General features: G+C 44.5%; 1 protein-coding gene across 1 annotated transcript in view; it reads right to left on the bottom strand.

Annotated features, from left to right (window-relative positions):
* The window catches only part of TPX2 (TPX2 microtubule nucleation factor), a gene marked incomplete in the record, with an annotated part of 1,896,622 nt that overhangs the window by 157,267 nt on the left and 1,713,866 nt on the right, over positions 1 to 25,489 (bottom strand). The window contains 1 exon segment of the mRNA XM_044089016.1: positions 21,296 to 21,407. Within this exon segment, the coding sequence (XP_043944951.1) occupies positions 21,296 to 21,407 (112 nt within the window).

Genomic DNA, 25,489 nt, shown 5'->3' with positions numbered 1-25,489 from the left:
GTGGGCAGAGGCAGCTCTTAAATGCTTCATCCCAGCCACAGGTCCCCGCAAATTATCTATGGTGCGATCAGAGTTATTCTCAACAACAACGGAATGGGCAAGGTAAAGCTCTAACCAAATGGGATAGATTAAATTAAGCACACAAGGGGAAAATGGCTAGGCTTAAAATACCCTCAAGGTAGCTAACCTAGGACTTGCCTATGAGCCTGAACAAACGTCTGGGTAGTTAATACCAAGGTTATTTACAAAAATAAAAGTCAGTACAAGTAGGGATTTATAAAAAAATGCTCTGGCCATGTCATTAAAAGCTAACTGTAATTATGAAAAGGCAGAAGTACTTGACAAATGGAAAATTCCCACAGTTAAACCAATATACAATGAAAAAAAAACTACATGAGTAACTACAAGTCTACTGCCAAATACACCCAAGGTTATGGAAAACGTATTAATTTACTCAAACTAGACAACTGGTGAGAAATGTCAGCACACAAGCTGGAGATCTGATATTACATGAAACCAGTTCTACAATGTTATCATGGCCTTGAAATCATTCAGACAGATGCATTTATAATCACCACCACTGCTTCTGACATGGCCAACCACAATTAGCAAGATTTTTCATAAAGGGCATTCAATACCTCTTGTACATTGGATCATGGCTTGTTTACATATGAAACACATACAACCCCCCATATGGGTGAAGTTACACAAAATGCAGTGGAGAAAGTACAGTTGTGTACACTTACCATAAATGGAGATGTTAAGAGTGTATTCATTGTTGCAGTCATTACATTTGGGTTACCTGCTTGCAGGCAGCCCTCAGTCGGCCTGATTAACAAAGTCTTGGGTCCTGTGTTAGCTGCTGTCCCTTTTTCCATGACGTCAGGTCGTCAGGGGTATAAAACATGCAGCAGACACCATTACATCAGTTGTTCTTGCCCCAGATGTCAGGTGCCCCCCCTGATGGGAAGATATTAAATATAGAAGTACAAAGATATATCTCCAACAAAACAGCAAATACACCAAAAAGGCTTTTAAGCATAGTAAAGGAAAGTAGACGTATAGCCAAAAGAAGTTAGGGGACTGGAGGGAGGGTAACCAGGACTGCAACAGTGAATACAGTAACATCTACATTTATGTACTATGTTCGTGTTTCACTGTTGCAGTCATTACATTTGGGTAAATTCCCAAAGCTATGGTTGGGAGGAGGAATTTAGATTGCATTAGGGCCAGCTATAATGCCCTGCAAGACTACAGTGGCAAAGCCAGCTCTGGATTTAGAGAAAATTGGCAAATGATAATGCTTGGTGAAAGTATGTACAGAACTCCAGGTAGCAGCTTCTAGGATGTCCCTGGTAGGGACGCCTCTGAGAAAGGCTGTAGAGATAGATGCAGCCCTGGTGGAGTGAGGTCTGATCCCCTGGGGGATAGGTTTTCCATGGTGCTTATAGCAGAAATTAATGCAATGGCTTATCCATTTAGAAATGGTTTGCTTTGAAATAGCCTTCCCCTCTGCAGCAAATGCCACCAGCAGTGGTTCAGATGTCCTTTGAGGTTTAGTCCTGTCCACATAGAATCTAAGTTGTCTGTACACATCTAAGGAATGCAGTATCCCTTCCCCTTTATTCTGTGGATTGGGAAAGAAGGTTGGCAAATGAATGGACTGATTTAAAAGCCACACTGGATACGACCTTGGGCATAAAGGATGGATTGGTTCTAAGGGACACCCTGTCCGCATGAAAGATGATGAAGGACTCCACTGCCATAAGGGCCTGTAATTCAGATACACTTCTAGCTGAAGTGATTGCTAAAAGGAAAGCAGTTTTCCAAGAAAGAAATTTTAGGTCTACAGTAGCAGATGTCTCGAAAGGAGGTAGAGTGAGTTTCTTCAAGACAAAGTTAAGGTCCCAGGCTGGGGTTGGAGCTCTCCTGGGTGGTCTCAAATGTTTGGCCCCTCTGAGGAACTGCTTGAGCAGAGGATGAGAGAAGAGGGGAGGTTCTGTGTTATAATGAGCTGAAATGGCTGAGGTGTGGATTTTAATGGAGGAAAAAGACAGGCCCTTGTGAAGCATCTAAGTATTGTAAAATCTGAGGTAAACTGGGTGCTGTTGTGTTCATCCATTGATATTGGTTCCAGGCACATAATCTTTTCCATTTTTCAGCAAAAGATTTTCTAGTACTAGGCCTCCTTGTCTCTAAAATGATATCCACAACAGGTTTGCTGAGGGATGGTAAAGGAGAGATTAAGTAATTAGCCAGGCTGCAAGGTTCAGTGTTAGAAGCTGATGGTGCAGAATCTGGTTCTCCTGCTGAGACAGCAGGGAAGGAGTCTGAGGCAGATGCCATGAAGATAACTGTGACACACTGCGCAGGAGGAGGTACCAGTGTTGGCACAGCCAGTCTGGAGCAATCAAAATCATCCTTGGTTTGTCCTGTTTGATTTTTAGTAGTACTTTGAAAAGCAGAGGGGGGGAGGCATAGACTGATAGGTTTTTCCAGCTGAAGGACAGAGCATCCACTTTCCAGGCTTGTTTGTGGGGAGTCCTTGTGCAAAATTTGTCCACTTGGTAGTTCTGGGGAGAGGCAAACCGGTCTATATCTGGGCTCCCCCATTTGCTTGTCAACATGTTGAAAATAAAGTTATGTACTCACCATAACGTTCCATCTGAGTAGTTATACTTCATTTTTCTGCAACCTGTGGATATTCGGATCTGAGCTGGCAACTTTTTTTCTAGCATCTGCTCCAAGCTCCGAGCTCCTCCCCCTACCCATAACGCACTACAATCTCCTACCTTCCCTTTGATCGAATTTGCTGCGACTAAATACATTAGCAACTCAGCCCAATGAACCAAACCTGTACATGGACATGACAAGGTCCGGGGGACGGAAGGTTGCAGAAAAATCAAGTATAACTACTCAGATGGAACATTATGGTGAGTACATAACTTCTTTATCTGAAGTAGTTAACTTCATTTTATCTGCAACCTGTGGGACAGAGTCCCCAGCTACTCCAATCCTGGGAGGCCATTATGGAAGGATATTCCTGAGCACTGCAGAGCCAAAGGATGCTCTACCTCTAGAAATCAGGTCTAATTTATAATGGGAAATGAAGGTATGTGAATTGGCCCAGGTTGCTGCTGCACAAATGTCGTCCAAAGAAATGAAACCCTAGACCAAAAGGCAGCGGAAGTCGCCATGGACCTGGTAGAGTGAGCTTTAACAATACCAGGAGAAGATAATCCTTTTGCTTTGTAGACATGCAAAATGCAAAGAGTGATCCATCTAGCCAAAAAAACCTTAGAAACAGCTTTTCCCAAAAAGGATTTGGAAAAGGAAATGAACTGGTCAGACAGGTGGAATGATTTTGTTCTATGAAGATGAAGTTTGTATTCACTCGTTTTGGAAATTAGGAAAGAAAACAGGCAGATTAATGGACTGGTTTATGTTTGCTTCAGATGCCACTTTAGGTAAGAAAGAAGGATGAGTACAGAGAGAGACCCTATTCTTATGAAGACCAAATGAGCATGGCAGACGGAGCTTTAAGCTCAGAAACCCTCCTAGCTGATGTAATGGCGACTAGAAAGCTGTCTTCCAGGATAAAAATTTTAAATCCACCGATGCTGCAGGTTCAAATGGGGGAGCCTCCAATGCCTGTAGGACAAAGGTAAGGTCCAAAGGATGCACTGAATCCTTGACAGGAGGGCGCAAAAGAAAAGTGCCTTTAAGAAAAGCCTTACACAGCCTGGAAGAGGCTAAGGCGAGGTCTTCACCAACATGAAAATTAAAAATGGCTGCCAATTGTACTTTCACTGTGGAGGAGCTAGCTCCTTGCTGAAAAATACAAGACAAGAAATCCAACACCACTGGAACAAGGGCTGTAAAGGGATCTAGATTTCTCTGAGAGGCCCAAATGGAAAAACGGTTCCATTTACTGCGATAACATTTCCTAGTGGAATCTTTAAGAGAAGCCACCAGTATGGATTTTACAGGGGATGAAAGATCGGGAGTCCTGGCAATCAACGGAACTGGAGCAACCAAGCTGTCAGCTTGAGGCTGCCCAGGTCAGGCGGGTGAACACCCGAAGGATGGTAGATTAGATCTGGGCAGGGATCCAGAACCCACGGAGGAGCTAAGAGATGAGACCAAAGGAATGGGAACCAAACCTGGTGAGGCCAGGACAGGATAATGAGGATAACTTTGCACCGCAGTCGGCAAGCTTTCTGAAGAAACTTCGAAATGAGTGGCAAGGGTGGGTAAGCATACAGAAGCCCAGGGGGGGCCAAGCATGGACTAGAGCGTCTCTGTGGGAATCCCCTGGTGAGGTAATCAGAGCGAAGAACTCGCTGCATTTCGCATTGGAAGGAGATGCAAAGAGATCGCAGCAAGGCTGACCCCATGCAAGGAATATCTCCTCCGCTACTGATGTTTCAGAGACCACTGGTACAACATCAGAATAGCCCGACTCAATCTGTCCACTAAAATGTTGCAGCGCCCCAGGATGTGCGTTGCTATCAGAAACTGACCGCTGGAAATCGCCCACTCCCACACTCTCGTGGCCTCGCGACACAGGGGGTAGGATCTGGTTCCCCACCTGCTTGTTGATATACCAGACAACTGACATGTTGTCTGACTGAACTGCAATCAATCCGAGAGGGAGGACAGCGTGAAAGGCTTCCAACAGTAAAAGCACTGGCCTCATCTCTAGAACATTTATATGCAACTTGGTCTGTCTGGGACCACATTGAACAGTGTCCTCCCCACCCGAGTTGGGAGGCGTCTGTGGTCACTGTGGCTTGGATTGGAGATGACGTGAAGGGGTGTCCTCCTAAAACCTCCGGTGAATTTAACCACCAAAGAAGGGATGTCCTGCAGACGTGACTGATCCTGAACGGAAATTCCATGGGCAGGTCTAGCCAAGACCATTGAACAGCCAGAGTCCATTAAAGAATCCGCATATGAAGGCGCGCAACAAGGGAGAATCAATAGAGGCAGCCATGGAGCCCAGTGCCTGGAAAACCTCGTTCGCCTTTGAAAACTAAGTTTGCTATCTGAGCTATGTGGCACCTGACTAGAGTTAAAAAAATACTTTCACCTGCAAAGTGTCTAGCCGTGTCCCAATGAAGTCTAAAACCTGTACTGGTTGCAACTGGGATTTTTGAACATTGACTGTAATCCCCAATAGATCTGCCAACCGAATAAATTAGTCTCGGGCCAGACAAAGCAGACGCTTGTTGGGCGCAGTGAACAGCCAGTTGCCCAGGTAAGGAAATACCTGAATACCCTGAAGCCTCAGGTGAGCCGCTACAACTGCCTTTACCTTGGTGAACACCCTGGGGGCTGTGGTGAGACCGAAGGGTAGAGTTCTGAAATGAAAGTGACTGGCTCCCAGCCGGAAGCGCAGAAACCTCCTGGAGCTTCTGTGGATCTTGATGTGGTATTAAGCAACATGGAGGTTTAACGAGCACATCCAGTCGCATTCTCAGAGATAAGGTAGAATGGACTGTAGGGTGACCATCCAGAACTTCTGTTTGGTGAAAGACAGGTTCAAAGTTGACAGTTCTAAAATGGGCCTGAGTTCCCCGTCTTTTTTGGCACTAAAAAGAACTTTGATTAAACGCCTGATCCGGACTGGTTGGAGGGGATCTGTTCGATGGCTTGTTTGAGAAGCAGCTTTGAAAGCTCTAGAGCTGCAGCCTCCCTGTCAGTGGGAGGAACATCCGGGAGGTGTTTTGGAAAATTTGGAGGGGCAACAAATGGGATAATGTAACCTCTGGATATAATCTGTAACACCCAGCGATCTGTCATTATGGACCCCCATGCCGCTGGGTGTAAGGACAATCTCCCCCGACTGCCTCCAGAGTAGGACAGCTGGGCAACCTCTCAGGCTGCTGAGCGGGTCCATCAGAAAAAGGTTCCCTAGACCCAAAATTCCTGGGACCCCCTCCACCTCTGGGTCGGCGTCGATCCTGTCCCCCTCTGCCTCTGGGGGAATAGTTGTCCTGAGAATCCCAGGAAAACTTAGATTTTCTGAACCACATCTTCTTTTGCCCCCTGATTCCTAGAGAAGGACCGCTGAGGGTTAGAGAAGCGGATCCCAATGGCAGACAAATCTTCGTCTTTTTCGCTCTGGACAAGTGTGTCATGTACCATCTTCCCAAAAAGGGAAAAACTGTCGTAGGGACCATTAATAAACGACACCTTGAAAGGGTCTGCGAACTGACAAAACCTGAGCCAGGAATGATGCCTCATGGCTACGCCTGTCCCAGCCGCCCTAGCTGCTCCTTCCGTGTCATGGGAATGGAGCCGCACAGACGTGTTCGATATGGACTTCAGAGTCGACATTTTCGCAGAGAACAGTTGTTTGTCCTACGGTGATAAGGACTCCGGGGGCGACAGCAAATTCCGATACAAGGTCTTGCTGAAGCCAGATCACATGTGCCAAATAGTTCAGCGCACGGATTGAAAATGTCTTTGAGGAATAAACGCGCTTCCCAAACCTATCCACCGACCCTGACTCCTTGTCTGGATGGTGGACTGAGGAACTCTCCTGCGCTATTTCATTCTTAATGGCCGCTGCGACCAGCATAGCGTCAAATGGGGCTCCTTTTGACCAAGGTTGTCTGTCAGTAGGAGATAAAATCTTGTTGGGGCGTTTGAGGATGGGCTCTACGGTGTCAGGCTCCTTCCATGCCCGCGTGGTGATAAGGTCCACCAAGGGGTCTGCTGGCAGAGACACCCAGGAAGTAGACGGGCCCGTGCTGAAGGCCTCCAGGAACATTGACTCATCCACAGAAGGTTTTGGGGCTGACCAACCTCCCCTCTAGCGGAGGATCGCCATGATGTCTCCGAAGGCGTCGTCAGGAGGTGACTTGGGGGAACCTTCTCCTTCCTTGAAGTCAGTGTCCGTAGTGAGGGACTGAGGAGAATCCAAATGCCTCCTTTTGTACTTGCGCTTACGGTGGCTCTCTTCAGTGGGACTCTGAAGAGGACTCGTGAGCCGCAGGGGGTTCCTCAGGGGGAATAACCTGGGACTCCTCTGGCATGGGCTGTCCTTGAGACAGGATGAAGGGAATCCAAGGGGATGGGCTGGGATCTCAATCCCTGTGAAATAGCCCTCTCCACCACTTCGAAGGCCGAAGGACAGCGTACCTCCTTGGCACCCAGCAAGGAGGAAGTCCTCCCTGGATCCGAAGCAGGGACCGGAGCCGAAGCAAGGGTAGCCTGAAGTCCGAGGAAACTGGTCGGATCCGAAAGGGACGGGCAGAAGAATCCATTCCTTCTGGTCGGCTCCCTGTCCGTGGCTCCGAGAGTCACTCGGCACCGAACTAGTTGGATCCGAGGAGCTCAAGGTAACAGCTGGAGTCGAGGTTGGGGGAACAGTCGGCGCCGAGCTACCAGCTCCAAAAAATCTCGGATCCAAGAACCCCGAAGCCGACGTATGGATCATGGAAGGAGAGATGGGGCAGAAAAAAGGCATGGACGTCCCTCCTTCGGAGGGAGAAGGGCCTGGCAAGACTCCCATCTGTATTTGGGTCTGAATGAATCTCCGCATCATCCTGTCCATGTCCAAGTCTGACTAGCTCAGAGTCTATCGCGAGGAAGGCCTCGGATCCGAAGGTTCCAGCGGCTCCGGTGAAATAAAAGACCGGAGCCATGGAGAAACTGGCCTCATGGACTTAGTGGAGAGACTAAGGAAGAGCACTCTGTCCGGGGATCTCTTGCGAGGTCTATACCTTTTCTTGTACCCATCCTCCTTGTACCCTTTCTCTGTCCTTGTTTGTCTGCTACACTCACTGTAGCTTTTTCCTTGCCTGACCCAGCACCAGAAGAAACAGGAGTTTGAGTCCCTGTCTGGGTGAGAGTAATGGGTACAGAGGCAGTGCCAGACTCCAGCATAGATGCAGGAAGAAGGCCTTTGGCTACCAATTTGGTCTTCCGATCCCAGAGAGCTCTAAGGTTGAACCCAGTGCAGATTGCACATTGAGTCGACAAATGGGACACTCCCAAACAAATTACAGAGTGTGACCATCAGCCGGTGAGAGCTTATGGCCACACTCTGTGCATTTTTTAAAGACTGATTTTAGCTGATCAGCCATGGCCCTGCACCAAACACCAGTCCCTACAAAGATCACCACACACAAACACACGTAGGGGAAGGGCAGGCCTAACAACTACTCTACAGAGTTTTATAACAAAAACTTTTTTTTTTTGAACAGATGAACAAGCGATATACTAGTGGGGGAGGAAGGGAAACAACTAACAGACACACTAAAGAAAGAATTTTTAGACTTACTATCCCTGAGCTCAGAGCGAAAGAGACCACGATGCTCACTATGGCGGGGCAAACGAGATCTGGGGGAAGGTAGGAGAGGGTAGTGCATTATGGGGAGGGGAAGGAGCTTGGAGCAGATGCTACAAAAAAAGTTGCCGGCTCGGATCCAATATGGATCCGAATACCAACAAGTTGCAGATAAAATGAAGTTAACTATTTCAGATCCTTGGTTCCAGTTTCCACTCGTGTGGGTCCATGAGGTTTCTGCTTAGTCTTGTCTACCAGTGTATTTAATTTTCCTGGCAGGAATTGAGCTTGTAGGTGAACCTGGTAGCTCAAGGCTGTGTTCCACAATGCCATGGCTAGTCTGCAGAGGGGGTAAGAATGTGTACCTCCCTGCTTATGTACCACATAACAGTGGTGTTTGCCAGTCTTTACCATTAGTTGTCCTGGAAGAATGTGGTCCGTGAAGGCTGTCAGAGCATTCTGCACAGCTAACATTTCTTTTTGATTGATATGCAGGTGCATTTTACTTGGGTTCCATTTGCCCTGAATGCACTTCCCTGCCAGGTGAGCCCCCCCCAATGCATAGTTTGATGAGTCTGTTAGGGTTTGGGCAGCAGGGAGTGGTGTCAAAGGTAGTCCCTTGTTTTGGTGGCAGGCCTCTGCCCACCAAAGGAACTCTAGGCGTAGGCAAGGTATGACATGAATCATTGTTTCTAGGTCTTGAGAATGCGGACACCATAGGCTTTTTAGATAACACTGTAGTTTCCTCATATGCAGTCTTGCATATGGAATTAGAAGACTGCAGGAGACCATGAACCCCAAGGCTTGCAGTATTTGTCTTGCAGATAGCAGGGTTTTTGTGGCCACTTGTTTGAAGTAGGTTGTCAAATGAATTTCTCTGGCGTGAGGTAAGCCATCTGGGAAGTTGTATTCAAGCTTGCTCCCAAGAATATAATTTGTTGACAGGGTACCAGGTGTGATTTCTTTTCGTTTATGGTGTACCCCAGACAAGTTAGAACCCTTTTTACAAAGGTCAGATGATTCAAAAGTATGTCCTGGCTTTCTGCCTGAATTAGACAATCGTCCAGGTATGGGTATATTTGAATATTTCTTTGCCTGCAAAATGCAATAACTGGAGCTAGGCACTTTGGGAATACCCTGGGTGCAGTAGGTAAGCCAAAGGGCAGTGCAGAGAACTGATAGTGCATGTAGCCTGCTTTGAAGTGTAGTTATCTTCTGCAAGATTCCCTGATTGGGATGTGCAGGTATGCTTCTTTTAAATCTAGTGTTCCCAACCAGGCATCTTTGCCTAGCATAGGAAGTAATTGATGAAGAGTCAGCATCTTGAATTTTGGAATCTCCAAAAAGGTGTTTAGAGTAGACAGGTCCAGGATAGGACGCCATGAATGGTCTTTTCTGGGTACCAGGAAAAGTCTCTAGTAGAAACCTTGTCCCTTTTCCTCTTCTGGTACCAGCTGAATTGCCCCCATGCTTAAGAGAGAAAGTACTTGTTTTTGGGCTTCTGCTCACTGATTTGGGGGTAGGTCTCGCCACCCACTTGGTGTTGGCAACGTGTGGAAGTGAAATCTGTATCCCTGGGACACTACATTTAAAACCCATTTGTCCTGGGTAGTGAGTTTCCAATTCTTTGCATGAAGAGCAATCTTTCCCCCCAAAGGGGCAGTCAGTTGATAAGTGCTTGGAAATTTTAAAAGGAAGTCATTTAGACAGTTTACCATAGGGGGAGTCTTATTGTTCCTAGATTTGGAAGTGGAGACCCCCCCCCCCCCCACTGCTTAGTTCTGTCCCCTGGGACTGAAACCTGGGGTTTTTGCTGTGTTTGGGTTTGGCTTGAGAAGACCTGGAAGGGGCTGGAAAGGACCAATTCTTAGAGGGCCAGTGCCTACTAAATCTAGGAGGCTGAACTTGTAAAAAATCTTTAACAAGTTGCATAGATTTAGCGTCATCTTCCATCTTTTTAAGAACTTCCTCAGCCATGTTGCCAAACAGGCGGTCCTGATTTAAAGGAGTATCCAACAATTTAGCTTTAACATGGATCAGGAAAAGATTGCTCCTTAAGCCAAGCATGCCTTCTGAGCACAGACCCAGTAACAGTAGCCTTGCAAGAGGCCTCTAATTAATCAAAACCACATTGCAAAGTATGTTTTCCAAATTGTTCAGCAGAATGCATTAAATCCTGTAATTCTTTATTTTCCACACAGTCAGGAATCAACATTTTCTGTTTAAGCAGTCCCATAACATGTTGCTGATACTTTAACATATGAAACTGGCAGTTTAAAGCCCTAATGGCCAAGGCTGCAGAAGTGTAAACCTTCTTACCCCATCTATCCACCACCCTGGAGTCTCTTCTCAGAAGGGGTAGGATTTTTAGCAGTAGAAGCCTTAATGCCCTTGGGCCCCTGTGAAATAGTCTCTGGATCTGCAATAGGATTTTTGAAAAGGAACTTGTGGGACTCGGGGACCCTGTACAATCTGTCAGGTTTTCTGGGAGCAGGAGGCAGGGAATCAGGGGCAAACTAGATTCCAAAAAAGCATCAACAATGTCTAGTACAGGAGGAATAGCTAAAGGCCTATGCTGAGGTAGGAGAAGGAAATCCCTAAGCCTCTTTTTTTGAATCAGAAAAATCCTGGCTTTCCCAGTGGGAATGCTTCCTTAGAGTATGTAAGGTTTCCCCAAAAGAAAAATTCTCAGGAGGGGAAGCAGATGGAATGGAGTCCTCTGCATCAGAATCTTCATAAGTAGATAAAAGCAAATCCAGATCATCAGAAGAATTAGAAAAAAAGTACAGTTTTGTACCTACCATAAATGTAGATGTTCGAGGGCTATTACAGCTGCAGTAATTACATATGGGTTTTCAGCCGGCAGGCGGTCCCTCGGTCGGCAATTCCAAAGTCTTGGTCCGCCGGTTGTTGTCGCACTCTTCTGACGTCAGGAAGGCTAGAGTATAAAAGACACAGCCGACGCCATCTTCTTCAGTCTTTCTTGCCCCAGATGTCAGGTGCCCCCAAAAGGAAGGCAATACATAAATTAGTGTAATACACAAAAGTAAGCAAATAAAACATAGTAGGATAACCCAGTCAGCAGGTATGAATAGGTATTCAAACCCCAAGGTATTACCAAGAGGGAAGGAGGGTGCAGCTGTAATAGCCCTCGAACATCTACATTTATGGTAGGTACAAAACTGTACTATGTTCATCGTGCATTACAGCTGCAGTAATTACATATGGGTAGAATCCCAAAGCTATGTATAGGGTGGTAGGTACTATACGGAACTGGGTTGAGCTAGAATGCCCTGCAAAACTGCAGTGGCAAAGCCTGCTCTAGTTCTGGAGTATAAAGGCAGATGGTAATGCTTTGTGAAGGTATGTACAGAACTCCAAGTGGCTGCCTCAAGATATCTTTAGTAGGCACTCCTCTGAGGAAGGCTGTAGAGGTGGCTGTGGCCCTAGTGGAGTGTGATCTGATACCAGTAGGTACGAGCTTTCCATGATGGGAATAACAAAAGCGTATGCAGTGACCAATCCACTTGGAAATGGTCTGTTTAGTTACAGGTTTCCCTTGACCCCCCACAGCATAGGAAACTAGGAGTGGATCTAATTTCCTGAATGACTTGGTTCTGTCCTAGTAGTAACCTAGCTGCGTATGTGTATCTAAAGAATGAAGCAGCCTCCCTTTGTTATGAGTATTAGGATAGAAGGTAAGAAGGAGTATGGCCTGGTTTAGGGCAACCCTAGATACTACTTTAGGCATAAAGGAGGGTTAGTGGAAACCCTGTCCTGATGGAATATGAGGAATGGCTGCACCGCCATGAGGGCCTGTAACTCAGATACCCTACGAGCTGAAGTGATGGCCAGGAGAAAAGCTGTTTTCCAGGACAAATATTGTAATTCTGCTGAAGCAGCTGGTTCAAAGGGAGGCAATGTCAATTTTTCCAGTACATAGTTAAGGTCCCAAGCTGGTACTGGTTGTTTCCTTGGCGCCTTATGTTCTTAGCCCTCTGAGGAACTGTCGCAGTAGTGGGTGTGAGAATAAAGGAGGATCCATATTGAATTCTGCAGATATTGCTGAGGCATGTATCTTGATTGAGGAAAAGGAAAGTCCCTTGCTCAAAAGTTCAGTTAGGTACTGTAAAACCTGAGGCAGGTTTAATTTTCTAGGATCCTGTCCTCGTTCTTCATTCCAACAGCAAAACCGCTTCCATTTTATGGAGTAAGCTTTTCTTGTAGATGGTCTTCTAGCCTCCAAAATTACATCCTGCACTTCTTTGGAGAGTAGTGCCTGATGTGAAGTTAAGGAATTTTCCATGCAGCTAGACTGAGCGTTTTCAGCTGACTGTGAAGAGTTTTGAAATTGTTCTGCGTCAGCAGTAGAGGTGTTAGAGGCAGGGGCCACGGAGGAGTGTGTGTTAGGCTCCTCAATAGTGGATACCAATGTTGTCTCGGCCAATCTGGAGCAATCAGTATCATCCTTGGCTTGTCTGTTCTTGCTTTCAAAAGCACCTTGGGCAGCAGAGGTAGTGGTGGGAATGCATAAACTGACCAAGTTGTCCATGTGAATGAAAGGCCCACTTTCCAAGCCTTTGGGTGGAAGGTCCTTGAGCAAAACTTTTAATTGATGATTTTGTGGGAGGCAAAAAGGTCTATGTCTGGCCTTCCCCACGCTTGAACAATCTCTGTGAATACGTGTGGATGTAGCTTCCATTCGTGAGGGTCTGTCATACGCCTGCTCAGAGTGTCTGCCAGTGTGTTTTCCATTCCTGGTAGGTACTGAGCCTGGAGTTCTATTTGTCTTTCCAGAGCTAGATTCCAAAGAGTCATGGTTAATCTGCACAAGGGGTATGAATGAGTCCCTCCTTGTTTGTTTATGTACCACATTACTGTGGTGTTGTCTGTTCTTATGAGCAGCTGTCCTGGATGCAGGAATTCTCTGAACGCTGAAATTGCATTTATTACCGCCAGCATTTCTTTTTGATTGATGTGAAGGTGCTTTTCTGTTTTGTGCCATCTACCCTGAATGCACCTGTCCTTCATGTATCTGAGGCGTCTGTGGTTATGACTTGTGTAGCTTGAGGCTTGCAGAATGGGAGGCCTTTGTTTACTTGGCATGCTTGGGCCCACCATATGAATTCCTTTTGTAGACAGGGAATTATTGGAATCTCCACTTCTAAGCTGTGACTGTGTTGAGACCATAGATTTTTTAGGTACCATTGAAGTTTCCTCATGTGCAGCTTTGCACATGGGATTAGAAGAATGCAAGATGCCATGAATCCCAGAGCCTGCAGGATTTTCCTTGCAGTAAGCCTGGTACTTTTTGCAAGCATTTTGAAGTAATGAGATAGTTGCCCTTGTTTTTCTGTTGTGAGGTAAGCCATCTGGGTGTTTGTGTCCAAGTTGGCACCCAGGAAGGTAATTTTCTGAGAGGGTGTTAGTTTTGATTTCTCCTTGTTGATGGTGTATCCCAGAGAAAGCAGTAAGCGTGTCACATATGCCAGATGTTTGAGAAGTACGAGTTTGCTGTCCGCTTGGATCAGGCAGTCGTCCAGATAAGGGTAAATTTGTATCCCTTGAAGTCTGCAGTATGCAATCACTGATGCCAGGCACTTGGTGAATACTCTGGGCGCAGTAGATAAGCCAAAGGGCAATGCAGAGAATTGATAGTGATTTGAACCTGCAAGAAATCTGAGGTATCTTCTGCAACTTTGTCTGATTGGGACATGCAGGTATGCCTCCTTGAGGTCCAATGTTACCAGCCAAAACCCCTTGCCCAGCATGGGAAGGAGTTGCTGTAATGTGAGCATCTTGAATTTTGGCACTAGAAGAAATGTGTTGAGAATGGATAAGTCCAGAATGGGTCTCCAGTCGCTTCCTTTTCTTGGCACCAGAAAAGCCTTGAATAAAACCTTGTGCTTGTTGGTGCGGTTTTGTATAGCCCTCATGTTTAGGAGCTTTGTTTGTAGTTGTGCCTCTACCCTTTGATTTTGTGGTAGGTTTGGCATGCCTCTCATTTTTGGAAGAGTGTGGAAATGAAATTTGTAGCCTCTGTCCATTATGTCCAGAATCCATTTGTCTGTTGTGACAATATGCCAATTGTTTGCAAATAGTGCCAGTTTTCCTCCCAAAGGTGCTGCCAGTTGAATTCTGCTTGGCATGGAAATGAGGGAGTCATTGAGTTTGCTTTCTGTACTGCTGTGCGCTGTCGTCACCACTTCTTGGTGTCGGTGATTGCCATTGTCTGCCTCTGTAGGATCCTTGGGGTTGTCCTCTGCCCTTCCCGTCTGTATCTGCCCTTTTGGGCTTTGTCAGTGGTTGGAAAGGACCAGTTTTTGACGGCCAATTCCTGCTGAACCTTGGTGGCTGAACCTGTAGAAGCTTTGACAGTTTGCATAGATTTTGCCTTTTCTTCCATTTTACGTAAAATATCCTCAGCATTACCACCGAAAAGAACATCCTTATGTAACGGTGCATCCAGAATTTTTGCTTTCACCTGATCTGGAAGATTTTGTTCCCTTAGCCATGCATGTCTGCGAATGACTGCTCCAGTGGCGGCTGATCTGCTGGAGGCCTCTAGTGCATCATAACCACATTGTAAGGTGTGCTTGCCCACTTGCTCAGCACTATGCATCATATCCTGCAACTCTTTTAAATCTGGTTGTTCAGGTTGTGACATTTTTGTTTTTAATTGTGATAACAGAAATTGCTGATATTTAATCATATGAAACTGGCAGTTTAAGGCCCTCATGGCAAGGGTGGCCGAGGTGTAAACCTTCTTACCCCACCTTTCTAGTGATCTAGATTCCCTTTCCGTAGGTAGTGGATTCTTGGCCGTGGAAGCCTTAATTCCTTTAGGGCCTTGTGAAATAGTTTCAGGGTCTGCATTATGGCCTTTATAGAGGAACTGATGAGAATTAGGAACTCTAATACCTATCCGGCTTAACTGGTGCAGGAGGCAGAGAATCAGGATTTAAACAGGCCTCCGAGTATACATCATCCAAAACCTCCAAAACAGGAGGAATAGCCAGAGGTCTATGCTGAGGTAACCAGAGGAATTCCCTAAGTCTTTTCTTGGAGTCTGAAAAGTCTTGGCCTTCCCAATGGAAGTGCTCTCTCAAGGAGTGTAAAGTTTCCCCAAAGGAAAAATCCTCAGGGGGGGATACAGAAGGAATGGACTGCTCTGCATCCGAATCTTCAAAAGGTGAATAAGACTGTTCTTCAGCATCAGAATGTTCTGATAAAATGGATTCTTGGTCAGAAGGAGGAGAATCCTCCTCTACTCTGGGTCTCTTGTCCGGAGGGGCCTGTGAGCCTCTGATAAGAGTGATCAGGTCTTCAGCCATTTTAAGCATGTGCTTCTTAGGCGTGGGCCCAGGCCTTGGGCCTTGTGAGACAGGCCTAGAAAGATGCTTGGCTGATTTGGCTTTTGTAAAGGCCTTGATGGAGAATGAAGATGAAGGCCTAAATACACCATGGGTGGATGTAGATCTATCCACATTGGTGGGTTCGACATGAACAGGAGCTTCGGTAGTAGTTTGGGAAAGGACCGAAGAACCAGCGGTCTCAGGTACAGAAGACCCCGCCCGAGGAGTGCGTCGGTAGTCAGGGACTGCAAAGGCGTCTCACTGAGAACCGCCCACGGGAGCTTGTTTCAAGCGTGTGTGGTGTGGAGCACGAAGTTCCGACTGACGGTCTTTTTCTTTGTTTTCACATAGCGGTAGTCGGAGTATCCGGCGACATTTTATAATTAAACGCTTTGCCAAAATAGTGTTGGGCTTAACCCGCCCGCTTGATAGTTGCGCGTTGTGAAGGTAGCAAGCAAGGCAGCCCCCGGCCGTGGTCTGGGCCCAAACAAGGTAAGCAAAGGAATGGAAATCCTTATGCGGTATTTGCTTCCCACAAGAAATTATTAACTTTTTTGGTACTTAGCTTTAATGAAGACTTCGTTCAAAAATTCTTTTTCATTCAGGAGCTGGCCGACCCAAAAAGACTGAAGAAGATTTTATACTCTAGCCTTCCTGACGCCCAGAGAGCGACAACAACCAACCAACGGACCGACCAACTAAGACTGGAATTCCGACCCGGGACCGCCTGCCGGCTGAAAACCCATATGTAATTACTGCAGCTGTAATGCACGATGAACATCAGAATCCTGATCAGAAGATTCATAATCAACTTCAGTCCTAGGCCTCTTAGAAGAGGGGTTGGCTACCCCTGCTTAGAGTTATTAGATCTTCAGCCATTCTTATTTGTTTAAGCATAGAGGCCTGAGCATGTGGCCTAGGCATGCATCGAGATTTAGGCCTAAGTAAAGAAGGAGGCGGTGATTTAATATACAAGTCCGTAGGCCTGAATAAACCCTCAGAAGCCGCTGCCTGGACAGCGGCTCTGGACCCATCCAAGGTAGAGACACCTGTGGGTTCCGTAGTTGAAGCATCTCGTGGCATACTTGACTCCAAATGGGTCTCAGTAGAGGCCTGCGAATCAGAAGTAGCGGTATCGGGGGCTGCGAAAGTGCCTCACTGAGCATCGGCGAACTGGCGACTGGCTTAGAAGAGTTGCTGGCAGTTCTGGACCTCGGCGGTCTGTCTTTATCTTTGCATTTTTTTCGGAATCCCGGTAGTCTGATGGCTAACTGATGACATTTCTGGATAATTAAACAGAGAACCGAAATATTTAGAGGCGAAAATATATCTACGATGGATAGTGCGCTGATTAAAGCACAAAACCAACAGCAAGGTACTTCATGGTCAGGGCCTAGGCAAGGGATACAGTACGAATGAAAATCTTTGAGGTATTTGCTTTTCACAAGTAATGCAATTATTAATTATTACTACATCGGAAAGGAGCAAGAAAACGTTTCCCCAACGGAAGCTAAAGACTTTGGTTCTGAAACTCAAAAAGAAAAATTTCAGGAGTCTGCCGACAGACACTTGTGAACTGCTTCTGCTTTGGGCACCACATGGCAAGAAAGACTGATGTAATGGCGTCGGCTGCATGCTTTATACTCCATTTGAACAACAAGAAGAACAAATAAAAACCAAAAATAAAAACAAACGACCAGCACTCGAATCTGCAAGACACCATCAACCACCACAAATGACCTAGGTTTCGTCTTTCTTCAGACTTCTTCAGAATAATACTAAACAATTCAAACCATCCAAGCTTAAATAAAAAAAACAATCATGACATCATTACCTAATTAATTAGCATCCATCTTAAAGTAAACTGAACACACTCAAACAATGCTTTTAAAAAAACTGAATTGTGAAATAAAAAGCACAAAAAATGGAAATAAATATTAATTACACAAGACATGAAATAAAAACATACAATAAAAACAATAAGCTAACAATTCCATCACCCAAGAATATGCTTTAATTTTAAAATTGGGGCAATACTAATGTGGTCATTGATGCCAGGAAAAACCGTGGCATTCAACCTTAGTTGCCACCTCATTTCACTAATATCAAGATGAAGGTCTAAAACATTACCCTGTACATCCCTAACAATTTGTTGCATCACACAATCTAAATTCATGCCCACCATGCAACTCAATGTGTCTATACAAGGCATTTGTTTTTTAATTTAGCCTTATATCCGACATATGTTCGATTATAAGGGGCTAGAGGATGTTAAGTTCAGGCCTATTGTAGACGGTAAACGTAGTAAAACTTGTTTTATAAGTAAATTTTTGGACTACCATTTGCAAAAAGGGATCAAATTATTTGATTATATCACCAAGGATTCTTGGCAATTTTTGGAAAAGTTAAGGACTGTAGAAATTAATGACATTATTTTGGTTACTACTGATGTCGTCAATCTGTTTTCTGTCATACCTAATGATATAGGATTAGAATGGTTAGAGTGGCAACTTCTCAAAACTGGGCTGTATGATCAGGATCGTATAAATGTGCTTGTTACCTTGATGGAGATAGTTTTAAATGACAATTTCATCTTCTTCGAGGGACACTATTTTAAGCAGGTCACAGGTGTTGCTATGGGGGCAGCTTGCGCCCCCATTTATGCAAATTATATTATGTCTTATTGGGAGCAGGAATATGTTTTTGCAAGCAGGTTTAAGTCTAAGATTCGGCACTACACCCGTTTTTTAGATGATTTGTTTATAGTATGGGAAGGTAGTGTCGAAGATGTTAATTGTCTTGTAGAGTATATTAATGATAGCTTATTGTTTTTATTGTATGTTATTTCATGTCTTGTGTAATGAATATTTATTTCCATTTTTTGTGCTTTTTATTTCACAATTCAGTTTTTTTAAAAGCATTGTTTGATTGCGTTCAGTTTACTTTAAGTAAGATGGATGCTAATTAATTAGGTAATGATGTCATGATTGGTTTTTTATTTAAGCTTGGATGGTTTGAATTGTTTGGTATTAATCTGAAGAAGTCTGAATAAAGACGAAACCTAGGTCAATTCGTTTGTGGTGGTTGATGGTGTCTTGCAGATTTGAGTGCTGGTCATTTGTTTTTATTTTTGCATGTTTTATACCCCTGATGACCTGACGTCATGGAAGAAGGGACAGCAACTGACGCAGGACCCGACTTTGTTAATCAGGCCGACTGAGGACTACCTGCAAGCAGATAACCCAAATGTAATGACTGCAACAGTGAAACACGAAGATCATCACCTGAAAGGCCCATTTTAGGTCTTTCTCTTGTACAAGTGGGATATAATACCAGTTTATATATTCTTTTCTAAGCACACCTGTAGCTTAACATGAGAAAACTAACAAAGATCAGATAAAGTTCCAAAACTGCTTTGACAATTTATCTGACTGGGCAGGGACCAAATCTCATAATACCAAGACAACAAAGCCTGCGGCTTTTGGTCTTTCACTTTGTTCAGTTACCTAATATATACTTTTTCTCAAACAGCACTGGTTAAGGACCTGGGTATTTGGGTTGGCAAACTAAGTCATCACACAGACGACAAAGAATACGTTGGAGATGGGCAAGAAATTAAACCATCTTAGCATATTGAGACAAACGAATATGGAGACGGTCCTCCGTTTGACAAAATCCCAAAGAGTAAAAAAATTAACCACACATCATCTACTGAGGAATGACTGGTAAAAGATTCGGCTTTTACTTATTGGCAAATGAAGGATAAACCAACAGCTCCTTCAGACATTTGCCTGATTTGCTGGTCTTCAGGGATTCAAGTCCTTTTGCAAGATAATCCAGAAGCCCTAACTTACCTAAACCAACTGACTGTGGTGATCATGGGCTGAGGCCCAGATGCGAGGCAGAGCCTGAGTTCTTCAACTCAGTTTATACTAAAGGACCGTTTTCAACGATGACAAACCATAATGGCAAAAACCAGGGAAAAACTGCATTTGGGAATACCCCCCCCCCCATGCACCATTAAGGCATTTGACAAATACTGTATACACAAGACAGTAAATACTTAACATTTATACATTAATGCTTACATACACAAAGTAAATTTAATAAAAAAATACATAATTTTATACAGGAATAATGCTCCCATGACCAGATGGGCCAAAGAACACCACTTGCGATCAGACGCCCCAAGCACTGTATGACCAACTAGATGGTTAGATGCTATCCATCCAGTAATGCATCCCCCCCCCTTCCCCCAGGATGGAAGAATGAAATAGACTTCCTCCCAATTCCTTGCCATTTGCAGAGGTAAAGACTGGCACAGACTCAAGCTTTTGCTTAAAGAGGATGACTACAATACCTGCAAGTCCTGGAAGGCTGCGTCTGATAACGATCTTAAGCTATGGGAGAGTGAGGCTTACACCTGCTTTCAGAGCTTCCTGATAGTGCTCTGGCACACCCTAGGTCTGTATATAGGATCCACCCCATCATCCAGGCATAACAACTGATCATTTTCAGTAGTGACAGGGTAAGCTACAAGTTTCTCCCCTCAGCATCTCTTGGAGTAGGATTTAAATAGTGTTAAGTGGGCCAGTATTTTACATATTCCTTCCCAAACCAGTACAGGTAATGTCAGTAAGGGTCATGAGTAGTAACTTGGCAGCTACAGGGACAACTGATTGATAGCTCTAGGCAAACAGGAATTATTCAAGACCTGATTCAATATACAAATTCTGACTGTACAAACTGTACAAAAGAAATGGCAGGCTCAGGAGCTATGTACACTGACAAAGAAGGCATTTAGTGCCATACATTTTGTGCTACCTCCAATTGTGGGAATTTGGGGAAAAACTGGAAGACTACAGCTGTGGCATTGGAAATTAACTACAGGGCTCAAGGATGGTCCTTCATGTCTTATCTAGAGCACAGGAAAGCCACATTTGCACACTGGGCACTGTCCTCCCATCTCAACAGGGATATGGCCTCCTGGTGATGGTGTGAAGAATGCAAAGATGTGCATTTTCTCCTTCATTTTCAAGGGCATAAAGCACAGTACTTGTCAGATCTTAAGTTGATTTCATTATGCTTGGCCAATTACAGTGAACGGAAAAATGCCTTAATGTTCCCCCAGAATAGACATGGCTGTGCTTTGGGCTCCAATACCCACAGTAGAAGTTGGCAATAGTCTCACTCAATGCCTCAGATTTACAACTGAAAGGGCTCTCTACCCATATTTTACTTTAGCAAACATGCAACACTACAATATAATGCTTGTAATCACTTAGAGACTTTGATTCACTACTTCAATATAGAACCAAATAGTCGAATACAAATTCAGTTAACTTTACAGTGATGCCAAACCCTCATAAGCTCCAAGTCTACATCAATGGAGAATTCACTACAGTTGAAGTTCTGAAAGTAGCAGGCATCCAAAGAAACACAATTCATGAAGTCAACACAGGACTGTCAATCTTACAACAGGGGATGAAGTCACACTTCCAAAAAGTGGCCCAGTACTCCTACTGGGACCCAAATGAAAAGGCTGAATGAGTTTTAGTACAACCATTCCAAAAATGTACAGAATAAAATTCTACACAAACACTAAACTGTTTTTTACTATAATGCATGATGTAATGAATACCGATTGGCGGCCTGTTCTCTTTCTTTGGCACAAACGGCTCTGAGTGAGTAACAACATTGGGACGAGCCTTAAAACAAGTGGCTTCCTTCTCCTGTTTCAATTTTTCTTGAATCTGAAAAAGAAAAGAATACACAATAACATTTCCGATTCAAAAACTTCTCAAAAGTCCAGAATACACACAACCAGGTCAGACATTCTTTGTATAAGCCACTAGTAGGTGGGAAATTTGCATTTCCTCTTCTGACATTTCCAGCTTGGGACATCTCAGACACCATCTTGGATTACCAGCCTACAATGCGACATACCAGACTAGAAGGGATCAGCTCAGAGAGGTTCCAGTATGATCTCCTTGCATTGAGCAAGAGAATAAAAAGGGAAGAACTACCACAAACGTGTCAATTCATCCAATTTAATAGTAGCTAGTAGGAAGGCAATAAATATCCCAAAACAGAATGATTCTACACCTATCAAATGCATTGTGCACACCTGTTGCATGAAAGCAAGCAGCGTTTTCCAACAGGCAGGCAGGTGCCCAAGAGTAAAAGCTAATGCAATGCACATTTGAAAATATATTCTAAGCTTAAAACTCAAATTTATACACCACCTGAAGTGACAGAATTTCTAAAGTAAGAAATGTACTTCTGTCTGTTGAAGAAAAGGATATGAATGGTCAGTCTTAAGGAATTCTAATACCCCTTCCAAATGTGACTAGTCCTCAAAATGAGTCTCTCAAACTTCACGGCTCACTAGCACATTCACTCCTGCCTGTGAACCTTTCCTCAATTTATCCTGCTTTCCTGACATAAGAGGCTGGAAATTTTGATCAAACCAAATTGGCGAGTATTCATCTTTGTGGCTCAGACTTGCCTGTATTAGTTCACCTCTCTCATTGACTTGACTGTGGAGCCATTGATAGTTTTCCCGAAACTCAACACAAACCAGTCCGAAATACCAAGATTTTAAAGTGTTTCTGTTACTGTTTTGAGCTGATACAGCAGACTTATAGCATTGGTAGGCCACAGTCCTGCTCTTAATCTACTGAACTGCATGAATCGAAGGTAACTGCTGACCACGTCTTCTATTTTGTGCTGCTAACCAGCTGTCTTGTATGCTAAGGGAAATTGCGCAAGACCTTCAACCATACTGCATGTGAAATTCTCTGTACTTTCCACTGCTTTGGGGATTGAGATTAAATAACCATTTCAGACAACTGTTGCTCTTGCCTGCATCAATTACCACCAGCCCGTCATGCCTACTTGTCTGATAATGGATTCAGTGGCAGGATAATTTAAGCAGGATAGAAAGAACATCATTCGCCTTTTAATATCATTCAACAATGGGAAGGGGATAAGCAGAGCACCTAAAATGTCACTCGATGCCTTAACATAGACTAGATTTATCACAGCAGAGCAGGAGAGGATTACTGCACAGCAAAACATTTGCCTTTCAAGATCAAAAACAACAGTAACGCATGAAGAATGAAACATAACTGGGTCATTCTAGCTAGTGATTATCTTGGGAATCTAAGTAGTGGTATGCTTAACATTTTTTGGCAAAGTTATGTGCAGAAGCTAGCACATGCCAGGGATGCATCTTCAAGTAAGCAGCCTGAGGGTGGCTTGTATATTATGCACTAGGCTGAATGTTTTCAGAATTTATTTGCAGACCCAGTCTGGAGGCATCTATACGTATCATGCTTAAGCATTTTGGACATCTATTTCATATTCTGCAAAAAATGGTAAGATCACTGGCATAGCCAAAGTCTGCAAGTCTATAGCTGCCAAACTAAGTATCATGCTAGACAGAACTTAAGTATCCAAGTACAGATGGATGAGTCAGGATTGCACAGCTTCCTTAATGGTCATTTGCGAAAGTAGGCAATATCTTTATTTTGCATACCTCAAATGGGAAATGCATCTTTTTCTAGGGAATAACCACTGCTGCAGAACAGTGATCAGATTTCTCTTCTCAAGAAAAGGACTGGAACTCTAAATGAAAGAGTGCCAACAATTAAAACCTCACCAGTCAAGCAGCCCCAGTGATGCCCCAAATCTACGGTCTACTCTCTCTCTCTCTCTGTACAGATGGCACAAAAGCATGTGTGACCTTCTGTTTGCATCACACATGGCTGTTTTCTGACCAGGGCAAATGATGCTCTGACCTCATCCTTTTGCAAAGATCTTAGGGCAAGGAACTCTGCCTTTTGTTTCAGATGGTTCATATAAAGCCCTTTTTCCTGAAATCTTCACCTTCAATTAATAAGATTAAGAGTATCCCAAACTACTAGAAAGTGGTCAGTCTTCAAACCCTTGTGATGGATTTGGCTGCACAAAGGTGGGACCACGCATTAAGAGGAGTCCACAAGTCCAGTAACAGTGATCAGGCACTAACAGTATGCCAGTCAGGCTGCTAGTTTAGCAGCTAGACACCAGTCTACTGCAACACCAGTACCCCCTAAAGCATGGAAATAAATCAGTAGAGATTGCAGATAGTGGTGTCCGAGGCTCCACCACCTCAACCGCACTGCAGAAAATACAACTGTTTGGGTTCAAAGCTGGCAGGAAGAGTAATAACTCTCATGCTAAAGGCAAATCCTTAAACTACAGTCTTTAATAGGGAGTGTGCAATAGGGAAACCTGATTTACAGAGGAGGCCCAGGATAAGGCCAGGGTATACATGATTTATTACCAAAAAGTCACTGTAATGTCCATCAAGAAAAGTACAGTTTTGTACCTACCATAAATGTAGATGTTAGAGTGTTCACCCTGCTGCAGTCATCACACTTGGGTTATCCTGTCGTCAGGTGGTCCCGCAGTCGGCCGGATTTCCAAAGTCTTGGTCCGACGTCGGTTGCTGTCGCTTCATCCCTGACGTCAGTGCGCCAGGAGTATATATATTGCAACTGCCATTTTCTTCAGTTTTTCTTGCTCCAGATGTCAGGTGCCCCCAAAAGGGTGCTCCAAATTAGTACCAAAAGGTGTGAACACTGTACAAACACAAAATCCCTTCAGCTATAAGCAAATACATCAGAAAGGCATAGCAAATATTTAACCAGTAGATCAGAGGGGTTTGGAGGGAGGAAGGGTAACCTGGACTGCAGCAGGGTGAACACTAACATCTACATTTATGGTAGGTACAAAACTGCACTACGGTCATCGTGTTACCCTGCTGCAGTCATCACACTTGGGTTGAGTCCCAAAGCTACGGTAGGGTAGAGGCATCATAGAGGGTTAGTGGAGGCAAGGAGGCCCTGCAGAACTGCAGTGGCGAAGCCTGCCCTGGACTTAGAGTAAAGAGGTAAGTGATAGTGTTTGGTGAAGGTGTGTACAGAACTCCAAGTTGCAGCTTCTAAAATTTCCTTGGTAGGAACCCCCCCTGAGAAAGGCAGTAGAGGTAGCTGTTGCCCTGGCAGAATGGGATCTAATGGTAGGAGGAACTGGTTTCCCATGATGGGTATAGCAGAATCGTATGCAATGGCCTATCCATTTAGAAATGGTTTGTTTGGATATGGCCCTCCCTTGAGAAGCTGTAGCATAGGAAACAAAGAGCTGGTCAGTTTTTCTGAAAGCCTTAGTTTTATCCAAGTAGTAATGAAGTTGCCTGTGAATGTCCAAGGAATGCAGGAGTCTCTCACCTTTGTTCTGTGGATTGGGGAAGAAAGTGGGTAGGTGGATGGTTTGATTTAAAGCTACACTGGAAACCACCTTAGGCATGAAGGAAGGATTAGTTCGTAGAGAAACTCTGTCTTGATGGAAAATGAGGAAAGGTTCCCACTGCCATAAGTGCCTGTAATTCTGAGACTCTCCTAGCAGAAGTTATTGCCAGGAGCAGGGTAGTCTTCCAGGATAGGAACTGAAGGTCTGCAGAAAAAAGCTGGTTCAAAGGGAGGTAGCGTTAGTTTTTCCAGAACAAAGTTGAGGTCCCATGTTGGTGTAGGGACTCTTCTAGGTGGTCTAATGTTTTTTGCCCCTCTGAGGAACTGCCTTAGAAGAGGATTGGAAAATAAAGGTGGATTAGTGTCGTAGTGAGCTGAAATAGCTGAAGCATGAATTTTAATAGAGAAGGAAAGTCCTTTATGCAACATCTCAGCTAAATACTGCAGAATGTGAGGCATATGAGGCTGAGTTGTGTCTTGGCCTTTAGCTTGGTTCCAAGCACAAAACCTTTTCCATTTGTCCGAGTAAGCCTTCCTGG

This window comes from Protopterus annectens, chromosome 12.part0 (genome assembly GCF_019279795.1).
Source record: "Protopterus annectens isolate FY-2018-M chromosome 12.part0, PAN1.0, whole genome shotgun sequence".
In the NCBI taxonomy this organism is placed as follows: Eukaryota; Metazoa; Chordata; order Ceratodontiformes; family Protopteridae; genus Protopterus; species Protopterus annectens.
This window is presented reverse-complemented; position numbering and strand designations above follow the sequence as displayed.